The sequence below is a fragment of the Anomaloglossus baeobatrachus genome, chromosome 8 (assembly GCF_048569485.1).
Source record: "Anomaloglossus baeobatrachus isolate aAnoBae1 chromosome 8, aAnoBae1.hap1, whole genome shotgun sequence".
In the NCBI taxonomy this organism is placed as follows: Eukaryota; Metazoa; Chordata; class Amphibia; order Anura; family Aromobatidae; genus Anomaloglossus; species Anomaloglossus baeobatrachus.
The window spans coordinates 61,802,662-61,814,681 of NC_134360.1; the positions used below are offsets into that span (position 1 = coordinate 61,802,662).

Below are 12,020 nucleotides of genomic sequence, written 5' to 3' on the forward strand. Positions count from 1 at the left end.
GACGGTTTGTGTGATTGAAGAGTCACTTGCAGAATACAGTGGCTTTGGTTACAGGGATCTTGCAGGCATGGGGTCCTGCAAGGTTGGGGTATTGATCCGTAGGTGATTAATGCCTCGTATCTCTGGGTCGGTGTGTTGCGGCCAGGGATTGTGTTCTGGTGGTGGAGTATGGCTTCTGGACCGGACTTATGGCGGGGGTAGGTCTGGTCCAGAGGCGGTTTAACGGATAATGTTGTTTGATTGGAGAGTCACTTGTAGGATATAGTGGCTCCGGTTACAAGGATCTTGCAGGCATGGGTCCTGCAAGGTGGGGGGTATTGATCCGTAGGTGATTCATACCTCATCTCCGGCCCGGTGTGTGTTGCGGCCAGGGATCATGTTTTGGTGGTGGAAGGTGGTTTCTGGACCGGGCCTACCCAGGGTTACGTATTGTATTACGTACTGTATTATTATTATTATTATTATTATTATGGTATTACCTATTGTTAAATGTTGGGGACGCCCGTTGGATGGCGCCCCCTTGTGTTAGTGTGTAAACAATAGGCAATAAAGGGCTGCTGTGGCCATTTTTTACCAAGTCGCAAGCAGTGTCCGTGTATTATTGATACCGGGTAAGGGTAATTTGGGAATAATATAGGAATCAACGACCGGAAAATCCCTCCTGCAAATGTCATGTGAAAGCAGTCTTATTAGTGGAAAAAAAAAAAAAATTGTATTCTTGAACAATCCCATATGTGTTCATGGTGTAGATGGGATCTCCCTGCACAGCGCTGCCTGTTGATTCTTCACTTTGCTCAGATGCTCCGATAAATCCACTCATTTTTCACACTCCATTCCCCTCTGAATTTGGGGGGGGGGGGCATTAATTAGCAGTGCGCTTGTTCCAGATTTTTCGGAGAACGTTATATTATTGCAAGTATGAAGGAATCTATCCTTGCGCTCCCTTCATATCTGCACAATACATCGCATACAGGGTGAGGTCACATTTTCCATCTGCAGTTACTTGAGATATTTGGCAGCAGTTAGGCGAATAACTATTCTTACCGTTTGCTGTCCGGGGGGATGAAGCCCTTGATTTCCAAGCAGTGACCCGGTTTCAGGCTGAGATTGGTCAGGACCACAAACTGTAGACAGAGGAGAATACGGGGGATGAACAGAAGGAAGAGTTAACGGTCATATGAGGAGTCTAAATATAGGAGAGAATTGACTCAGGCTAGGAACACACTTTGCGTTTTTACCTCCGTTTTAGGTGCGTTTTGAGAAGCACCTTTTTCATGCCAAAAGGCATGCGTTTCCATTTCCCATTGAAAACAATTGAAAAAGCAGGTTTCTCGACCACACTTAGCGTTTTGAAACGCATCTAAAAATTTGCATATTTTGTGGTAAAAACCATGTGGTCAAAGAAGGAACATGTCAATTGTTAGCAAAATGGACCTAAAATGGCAAACATTGGAGTCAATGAGAAATGGCAAAATGCACCCAAAATCCAAATTCCTGCGTTTTACCTGCTTTTCAAGTGCGTTTTGGAGTTCAAAGACGCATGCTTTTCTGTCTGAAAATTAATGGATTTTAATGTTCCTTTACACACACACACACACACGCCGAAAATTTATATGCTGAAAATTTATAAAATGTACCTATTTTCTCCAAAAAATGTTTCTAACCGCTATAATTTCATTAAAATGAATGATTTTACATAAAATTTTAATAAATGCTTATTAACACCATTTTTGTCCCTCTTTTTTTCATTTATTTTGACTGTTTCAATTTTGACTGTCTTCTTCAAAACGCAGCCATCAAAACGCAGGTGAAAAAGCAGGTAATTAGCGCTGAAAACGCATGTAAAACGCGGTAAATACGCATGCGTTTTCAGCGCTAAAGATCATGAAAAAGGCAACTTTGGTCAAATCAATTAATTTCACCATTTGCGTTTTGACATCCGTTTTGGAGAACACAAAGTGTGTTCCTAGCCTTATGCACAAGTGAAACCGCCGCTGCCTTTATATCACCCCCCTCAACAAAAAACTGAGATCGTACAGGTTAATCTCCATTATGCAAGGAGAAAGGGGAGGCGGGGGGCTAGTTCTGATTTAGGAGCAAAGAGTTTAAAAAAAAACAAAAACAAAAAAAAAAAAAAAAAAAAAAAAAAAAACACCCACACATCAAAAACATATCTGGACACACACACACACACACACACACCTCCAGCTGCTGAAACTGACATTTTAAAATTAGAAGAAATGAAGAGTTAAATATCTTGGCTGGAGCGCAGCTTCTGCAGACGCAGCTCAGCTCTCAGCACAGAACCTTTATAACGGCCGCCTATCAGTTATAGACACAGCCCATACCATATATAAATAGATAGGAACGTTAATCTAGGAGATTCAACCCCACCTTAATCTATATCAGCTCACACATGCCCCCAAATAAAGCCCCCCGTCCCAGCCCCACTCACATCTCCTGCCATCGCGCTTCCGCTTCAGAGTAAAAATTTAGAACACCTGCACAATCCTTTATATAGGTGTAGGAAGGGGGGCTCAGCCAATCAGGGAAGGGGGCGTGGCCTGCCACACCCAACTCTTATTAACTAAAACAAAGCCTCAGAGGTAATAGTGTTAACCTGTTAAGTGCCACTGTAAAACTCTGATGGCTGCATTAACAGCGAGCCAGCATGTGGTTGCGTCATCCTATACACCCATCAGTGCAATCCTGATCCTATGACAACCGGGGGTCTGTTAAAGACCTTCAAAGCCTGTCGATATGGTGCTCTTTTGAAACCCAGCCAGTGAATTTACTATATACAGCAATATAAAGTGTACAAAAATTAAATATATATAAATGCTCATTGTGAGGATATTATTCCAGTACACTAATGAGTTTGGATGCAGCCAATCTGTGGTATTACTGTACATCAGATACTCACAGGTTCAAGTCCCTTAAGGGGACTAATAACTACAGTAAACAGTTTACAAAAGTAAAAAAAAAGTTTTAAAAAATATGAAAAATTTAAAAAACAACAACATAAAAGTGAAAATCACCCCAACCCCCCCCATTAACAGTAGAAATTATAAAATAAAATACACGTGTGGTATTGCTGTGTCCATAAAAGTCCAAGATATCAAAATCTAAAAATAATTAACCCTTTTCGGTAAGTGTCAAGAAAAAAAAATTAACAATGAAAAAATTTTTATTTTTGTTTTATTTTTGTTTTCCGCAATAACACATAAAATGCTGTCAGAATAGATCAAAATATCATATCTATCTCAAAGTTGTATCAATGAAAGGTTTGTTCCCCCCACAAAAATTAAGCCCTCACACAGCCCCATCAACTGAAAAATGGAAACCATTTGAGTCTCAGAATTTTTTTTTTTTTAATTCCTTTTTTCTTCTTCCTCACCACTAAAATACAGATAAAACTGGACAAAGTTGGTGTCACCATAATCGTACTGATGAGGAGAATCATGTTGTCAGGTCATTTTTACCACATACTGTACACCATAAAAACTATTCCCAAAAAATAATGCCAGAATTGCGCTTTTTCTCAGTTTCACCACACTTGGATTTTATTTACATTTTCTAGTATACTATCTATATATATATAATTGCCTTATTCTGTCTGTCTGTCACCAAAATGACGTCATTACAGTGACAACCGTCGCATTCGCCGCTCGACTCAGCCCTGCCCCCTCACACTTTGCCCGCTCGGCCACGCCCCCTCATGCTTTGCCAGCTCGGCTACGCCCCCTCACGCTTTGCCCGCTCAGCCACGCGCCCCTCACACCTTGCCTGCTCGGCCACACGCCCCTCACGCTTTGCCCGCTCGGCCACGCCCCCCCCTCACGCTTTGCCCGCTCGGCCACGCCCCCTCACGCTTTGCCCGCTCGGCCATGTTCCCTCACGCTTTGCCCGCTCGGCCTCGCTCCCTCACGTTTTGCCCGCTCGGCCATGCAACCTCACGCTTTGCCCGCTCGGCCACGCCCCCTCACACTTTGCCCGCATGGCCATACCCCCTCACGCTTTGCTTGCTCAGCCATTCCCCCTCACGCTTTGCCCGCTCGGCCATGCCCCCTCACGCTTTGCCCGCTCGGCCACGTCCCCTCACGCTTTGCCCGCTCAGCCACGCCCCCTCACGCTTTGCCCACTCAGCCACGCCCCCTCACACATTGCCCGCTAGGCCACGCCCCCTCACACTTTGCCCGCTTAGCACACACTTGGGGGGATGAAGCACGATGAGGATTGCGCAGCATGGAGGGATGAAATACGATGGGTGGTGCACAGCATGGAGGATGGAGCAGATGGTAGGTGCGCAGCATGGGGGATGGAGCATGATGAGAGTGCGCAGCATGGAGGATGGAGCACGATAGGGGTGCACAGCATGGGGGATGGAGCACGATAGTAGGTGCGCAGCATGGGGGATGGAGCACGATGAGGGGTGCGCAGCATGGGGGATGAAGCACGATGAGGGGTGCGCAGCATGGCGGAGGAGCACTATGGGGGGTGCGCAGCATGGCGGATGGAGCATGATGAGGGGTGCGCAGCATGGGGGGTAGAGTACGATGGGGGGTGCACAGCATGGCAGATGGAGCACGATGGGGGGTGCGTAGCATCGCGGATGGAGCACGATGGGGGGTTGCGCAGCATGGCGGATGGAGCACGATGGGGGGTGTGCAGCATGGCGGATGGAGCACGATGGGGGGGTGCACAGCATGGGGGATGGAACCCGATGGGGGGTGCGCAGTATGGTGGATGGAGCACGATGAGGGGTGTGCAGCATGGGGGATGGAGCACGATGAAGGGTGTGCAGCATGGCGGATGGACCACGATGGGGGTGAACAGCATGGAGATGGAACACGATGGGGATGCACACCTCCCCGCAAAACACACACACGCACCGCACAACACACCACACACACTATGGGTGTGGAGACACGGGGCTCAGTGGGTGCTCTCGACCACTAAAACCCGCCGCCTTTAGAAAGACAGCGTGGCTCAGGGCTCATCCCAACTGAACGCCGGCCTCCTTAACCGTGGGCGTGAGGGTATGTGCGCACGTTGCTTTTTACCTGCTTTTTACCTGCTTTTTTTGCTGCTTTTTCTTCTGCGCTGTTTAATGCCAAAATGGATGTGTTCTTCTATTCAAGCAAAGTCTATGGGAATTTGGGTTTCTTGTTCACACTATGTTGTTCAAAATGCTGCCTTTTTGTGGCAGAACTTTGGTCAAAAACTCAGCTTTGCAGTGCAAAACCCAAATGGCAAAAACAATTGACATGTTGCTTCTTTGAAAAGCTGAGTTTTTGACCAAAGTTCTGCCTCAAAAAGGCAGCATTTTGAACAACATAGTGTGAACAAGAAACCCAAATTCCCATAGACTTTGCTTGAATAGAAGAACACATCCATTTTGGCATTAAACAGCGCAGAAGAAAAAGCAGCAAAAAAGCAGGTAAAAAGCAACGTGCGCACATACCCTAACACTACTCAGACAACACAGGGTCAGGGAACCACAATAATTAGACTTTATTGGATCCCCAAACAATTAACGGCACGTAACACATAACCAGCAAAACACACAAATGTAACAGGCAACAGAGTCTCACCCTTCCGCTGGCTCACCAGGGATTTAGAATATCCATGCCTCAGAGCTTCCAGGGCCGCTTACTCCAGTCCAGCAGCACCCCGCTTTTGGCGGGCACCCACCGAGAAAGGAATAATGCCAGATTCAGGAAGCTGTGTGAGGTCTGTAACAGGTGACTGAACTGTCCCAACCTGAGTGTCCTCCTTAGGTAGTCCTGGTATGATGTTACAATCCTGGCAGCCGGAGTCGAAATCCCTAGGCTTTGGATATGGTTTCCAACCGGAACCGGAGCCCCTAGATTGAAGCCATAAAATATCCTGATCCTCTAGTCAGCTCCAAAGAGCTAAGACTGGATCCATCAGCATCCATCAACCTTCATCAACCCTGGTGGCTTAAAGAAGTCCCTTTTATAGCCATAACCTTCCCTTAGGATACACTGCGTCCTCATCGATTGGTTGGACAAGATTGCTTCTCCCATTGGATGAATTTCAAGCTGCATGGATAATGTTCATTTAAATGATGTGCATAGAAAGACTCAGTATATCTACATGGAGTCAGCAAGTCACCGACTAGACAATGGCTACTAAGGTTATTACATTATCAATACACAACTACAATACAATGATTACTGGAAAAGTCTGGAGAGCAATAGCTAAGCAAACATGACTTAGCACACATAAGAACAATAGTCTGGCTGAATGTTAAGAAACTTTAACCCATGAGAGTCCATGTCGTCACAATGGGTACCACAAACATTGCCGTACACAGACACCCACACACACAGAGAACGCCGCACACACACAACACCCAACACACAAACACCATAGCACATACAAATATACGCACACACCGCGCAACACACACACACTGCACAAAACATACCTCCCCCAAAACACACACACACCCCACACACACACACCCACACAAACCACGCAACACACACAGCACCACACACACAACGCTGCAGACACACAGCGCTCCATAAACAACACCGCTCTCAAACACCCCCACACCCAGACAACACCCAGAACATTTACAGCTCCCTACACAAACACTTGGCAACTACACACAACAACCTCTATATATACAACAAAAATCATACATTAACTACACAATAAATTCTAGAATACCCGATGCGTTAGAATCGGGCCACCTTCCAGTGTCATATAAAAGTACAACTTATCCCGCACAAAACAAGCCCTCATACCGCTATGTGTATGGAAAAATGAAAAAGTTATGGATTTTGAAATAATGCGAAAAAAACAAAAAAACACATAAGTGGCCATGTCAGGCAAGGGTTAAGTTGACTGAGGAAGGTTCTGCCTCACAGGATGTATTTGGGCAAATCATCAAGATCCACTGCTTATAAACCTACAAGAACCCCTCCAAAAGGTAATATAGAAAGCTGAGTGTCTGTCTGTGTGTGTGTGTGTGTGTGTGTGTGTGTGTGTGTATGTATGTTCGCTAAAGGAATTTGCACCGTCACATTTACAAGCATGAAATTTTGCACAGACCCCCCATGTGACTCAGGGAACGTCATAAACTATGTTTTCAGGGGAAAATTTAGCCCCACGCTTTACAGTTACTTTCCAAAAAAACTTCCTCCAACTTCCTCCAGTCATTGGAGCTAGGAACTATTAGGTTATTAATAGGAGCTGTAATTGATTGCTATAGGAAAAAAATAAATTGTTAGTGTAAGAAGCTTATGTGTGAGGTAATATGATGTCGGTGGGGTGACGGATAGAGAGACAGAAAGAGACAGACAGATAAGGAAAGAGACACAGAGAGAGACAGACAGTCAAAGAGACAGACAGAGGCAGACAGACAGGGAAAGAGACAGGCAGACAGACAGGGAAAGAGACAGGCACCACCGCTGCTCTGGACGGGGATCCCGGGAGCAGCCTGGATGTTAGTTCTCCCCTCCGTAGGTAGGGGGTTGGTTGTCCCGGGGCCCGGTGAGGGGGTAGGGATGGATGGCAGGCGGGTTACGGGGCCTGGCGAGGTGCAGGGTCACGGGGCAGCGCTGTGCCGCACGGCATGGTGGTACTCACTCAGCCAATGATGAGGACACAGTTCTCGGTAAAACACACGGCTGGATGGACGGGTCCCACAGACGGCTGTGGTGTTTCTCCTCCCGGCAGGTTGATGGTGACTGCCTTTCCCTGCACCTGTGTAACGTGTACGGTTCCAATGGGTTCCCACCGGTAACCCGCTCCCCAGCTTGTATGGGTGCTGAAGGAGCCCCTTTTGCCCGCAGGCTCTGGCCCTGGGAACTTTAGCCTTGGCGGTGACTGTGTTTCCCTCTCTCGGTTGGACTGTTGCTTTCTGACGGGACTTGGCTGCTGGGAAACCCAGGAGGTTCCCTTCGCTAACGGATTTGGCAAATTCACGGCGACTCCTAGCCTTGCCGGGGTCCGTAAGCCCCTGCCGGATGGTGCTGGCTTCTCTTTGCGTACCGGTCCGGTACCGCCGGGCCACCGTCCGTCCACGGTCCTTACGGTTAGCTCCAATAGGCCACTCCTGCAGACGGTCACCACCGTCTGCCAACCTTGCTGATCTGTCCGGGCCACACACCCGGATCAACTTCTGTCTGCTCAACTGCTACTTCCCTCCTTCCACTTTCACTTCTAAAACCCGTCTCCCCGCTTTTCCCGCCTCCAGGACTGTGAACTCCTCGGTGGGCGGTACCAACCGCCTGGCCCACCCCCCTGGTGTGGACATCAGCCCCTGGAGGTTGGCAGATGGTGGTGGCCGTCTGCAGGAGAGGCCTATCGACGCGGAACCGTAAGACTGGGGTTGGGCGGTGGCCCGCCGGTACCGAATCGGGGAGCGAAGAGAAGCCAGCACAAACCGGCAGGGCCTGCGGACCCCGACCAGGCTTGGAGTCGCCGTGAATTTGCTCCGTGGGTAGGGGCTGGTGAGGTGACGGGGAGGCAGGGCTGGCGGGGTGCAGGGTCGCTGGGACAGCGCGGCGCGGTGCCGGATGGCACTGGGGTACTCACTCAGCAATACAAAGTCACAAGAGTCTCCGGTAAACCAAACGGCTGGATGAACGGTTCCCGCAGCCGGCTGCAGTGTCTCTCCCCGGACAGGTGATGGTGGCTGTCTTACCCTGCACCTTTGTAGCTTGCTTTTGACTCCGATGGCTTCCCAACGGTGGTCCGCTCCCCGGCGTATAAGTGCCGTGGGAGCCCGGTTTGCCCGCAGGCGCTGGCCCTTGGGTTTCTAGCCTATGACGGTGGCTGTATACCCTCGCGGTGCGGACAATTGCCTTCAAACGGGACTTGGTTGTTAGCGAACCCCTGAGTTTCCTGTCACACTCGGATTTGACAATTAACGGCGGCTCCAAGCCTGGTCGGGGTCCGATGGCCCTGCCTGTGTGTGCTTAGTTTTACTCCGTTCCCCGCTCCGGTACCGGCGGGCCGACGTCCAACCCCGATCCTTTCGGCTCTGCGGAGCTCCAATAACTCCTGCAGACGGCCACCACCGTCTGCCAACCTTGCTGTCTGTGTCCGGGCTCCGACCCAGACACCAGTCTTGCTCCTCACACTTTCACTGTCTAAACTGTTCTGACTATTTTCCCGCCTCCAGGACTGTGAACTCCTCAGTGGGTGGGGCCAACTGCCTGGCTCCACCCCACCTGGTGTGGACATCAGCCCCTGGAGGGAGGCAACAAGGGTTTTGTGTCTGACTCTGGTGTTTCTGTCCGGGGGGTGGGGGGTGTGAATGTTATTCATGTGGCTACCTGGCTTGTCCAGGGCGCCACAATATGCAAGGCCTTACAAAAAGAGGCCTGGCTGCATCCTATATTTAATGTTATGTGCTAAAAATATATATCAAATATATATGAGGTATTTGTTGGTATTATGGCCAGAATACGGAAGCCCACAATCCACATCACGGATCCTCATTCTTGTGGGTCCCAACACTAATATATATATATATATTTTACTTTTTATATATATATATATATATATATATATATATATATATATATATATATATATATATATATGATTAGTGTAGGGACCCAGGGACTTTGCTGGGGCCTGTCTGGTAAGTTAAGCCAGCACACACAGGCAGGGCCATCGATCCCCGACTAGGCTTGGAGTCGCTGAGAATTAGTCAAAAGCCGAGAGTGACAGGAACCCCAAGGGTCCCCTAACTACTAAAGTCCTGTTAGAAGGAAACCGTCCGCACAGTGAGGATAACAGCTACCGCCAGAGGCTAAAGATCCGAGGGCCAGTGCCTGCGGGCAAACCGGGCTCCTCCGATACCTATACACCGGGGAGCGGAGTACCATTGGGAAGCCATTGGAGTCAAAGAAAAATTGGAAAGACAGCCGCCATCACCTGTCCGGGGAGAGACACTGCAGCCGGCTGCGGGACCCGTCCATCCAGCCGTTTGGTTTACCGGAGACTTTGTGCATCTGTTGTGGAGTGAGTACACCAGTGCCATCCGGCACCGCGCCGCGCTGTCCCTGCGACCCTGCACCTCACCAACCCTGTCTCCCCGTCACACCACCGGGCCCCGAGACCACCAACCCCTACCCACGGAGGGGGAAAACAACATCCCAGCTGCTCCCCGCCATCGATCCCGGGATCCCAGTCCCCAGCAGCGGTGGTGCCCATCTTCACCACAACCCGTGGGTGGCGTCACGGACTAAATCCCCAAACAAAACTACCCCTTTTCACTCACGGGCGAGGAGCGCTGCTCGAGTCCCCGGATTCGGCCCACCGCTCGAGCCACCGAGCAGCAGCGCCGGACCCGAGCGTTAGCGAGCGCAGCGCCCCGCCGCCTGCGACACTACTATAACCTCTCACATGTACTGCAGGACTTATATCTATCACTTGTGAGGTAGCGACCACCAATGTTGTGGATGGTCGCAGTGGAGAAGGTTCCCCCTGCGATATTGAACTGAAGGTGTGACTGTGGGACCTGTAGTTCCACAGAACTTGGGTTGTAATTAAGGGTTAGGTTCCCTTTAAACTGTGACCAGTGTGATGGACAGAGCTGGAGAATCACATACCTCCACCTGTGGGTGTATCTAGTTGGGTTTAAGGGTATGTGCGCACGTTGCTTTTTACCTGCTTTTTCTTCTGCGCTGTTTAATGCCAAAATGGATGTGTTCTTCTATTCAAGCAAAGTCTATGGGAATTTGGGTTTCTTGTTCACACTATGTTGTTCAAAATGCTGCCTTTTTGTGGCAGAACTTTGGTCAAAAACTCAGCTTTTCAAAGAAGCAACATGTCAATTGTTTTTGCCATTTGGGTTTTGCACTGCAAAGCTGAGTTTTTGACCAAAGTTCTGCCACAAAAAGGCAGCATTTTGAACAACATAGTGTGAACAAGAAACCCAAATTCCCATAGACTTTGCTTGAATAGAAGAACACATCCATTTTGGCATTAAACAGCGCAGAAGAAAAAGCAGCAAAAAAGCAGGTAAAAAGCAGGTAAAAAGCAGGTAAAAAGCAACGTGCGCACATACCCTAAGAGACTGTTAGTTTTAGAGACAGACAGAAGCCTGAGAGTGCTGCACATGGAGGATGTGTGCTGGAGGTCTCAGTCTGTGTGAAGACTGAAGAGAGACTCCTGGAAATCAGTCCAGGTGAGGACTGGGGAAAATACTGCAGCCTGGCTGGAGAGGGCTGGAGGCTGCAGGTTGCAACCACAGTGAGTGGTGTTCGTTGGCTGGAGCCAGAGTGTGGAGACTACACTATGGACATTTAATTGGACTGGAAGCACATGGTATGTGGATGTTATGTTTTCCTTCAAGCCAGGAGAGGCTTTGTTACATTTTGTTTGCAGTTTATGTTTAGTCTAATAAATAAACTGCTGGGTTTTATAAGAGAACGTGATACCTATGTTGTCTAAGCTACCTAGCACCGCTGCAAGCGAGTGAAACCCCCAGGTTGCGGCAAGCAACGTTTACATATGGTGCTAGACTGCGGGCAGCAATCCAGGCAGCACGTTTAGCAACTGCAGAGGTGTTGTTCCTGTGGATCAGCCGGGTCCACGAAGGTTTTTTTCTTCTCTATTGTCTACACACTGCAAGGAAGTGTTGCCTGTGGATCGGCGGGTCCACGAAAACAATTTTCGAAGCGGCTTGCGGTGGATTGGCGGGTCTACGAAGGTCCGTGGGAGCTGAGCGACCATGACTGGAGCAGCTTGTGTGGATGAGATACTGTTAAAGTACCTGGTGCGGGTCGGTGAGCAGTGACTGCAAGAGATTGGCTGCCAGGAGGTAAAGCAGAATGAGCTGCAGCGGCAACAGGAGTCGCTGGCAGAGTGTCTGGACTTGGTGGCACTGGACAAGTGGGTACAGTCCCTTCTGGGGCCAGTGCACACACAGGGTGCCCAGGAGGATACCTGGGGCACCGAGGTACTGTGTGGTTTGGGACATGCTTTTTCCATGGAAAGGCCATGGAATGTACCCTCTGTGGACTGGG

At 49.2% G+C, this 12,020-nt stretch overlaps 1 protein-coding gene across 2 annotated transcripts in view; it reads right to left on the reverse strand.

Annotated features, from left to right (window-relative positions):
* The window catches only part of LOC142249211 (galectin-1-like), a 104,521-nt gene that overhangs the window by 18,593 nt on the left and 73,908 nt on the right, over positions 1-12,020 (reverse strand). Inside the window, exons 1-2 of one of the 2 annotated variants that reach the window (XM_075320821.1) lie at positions 2,456-2,505; positions 1,045-1,124 (exon numbers count right to left, since the gene is read on the reverse strand). In XM_075320821.1, coding sequence (XP_075176936.1) covers positions 1,045-1,124; positions 2,456-2,467 — 92 coding nt within the window. In that variant the 5' untranslated portion in view covers positions 2,468-2,505. Of the gene's footprint in view, positions 1-1,044; positions 1,125-2,455; positions 2,506-12,020 lie in introns of those variants that run through there. The other variant, XM_075320820.1, reaches the window with a different exon arrangement.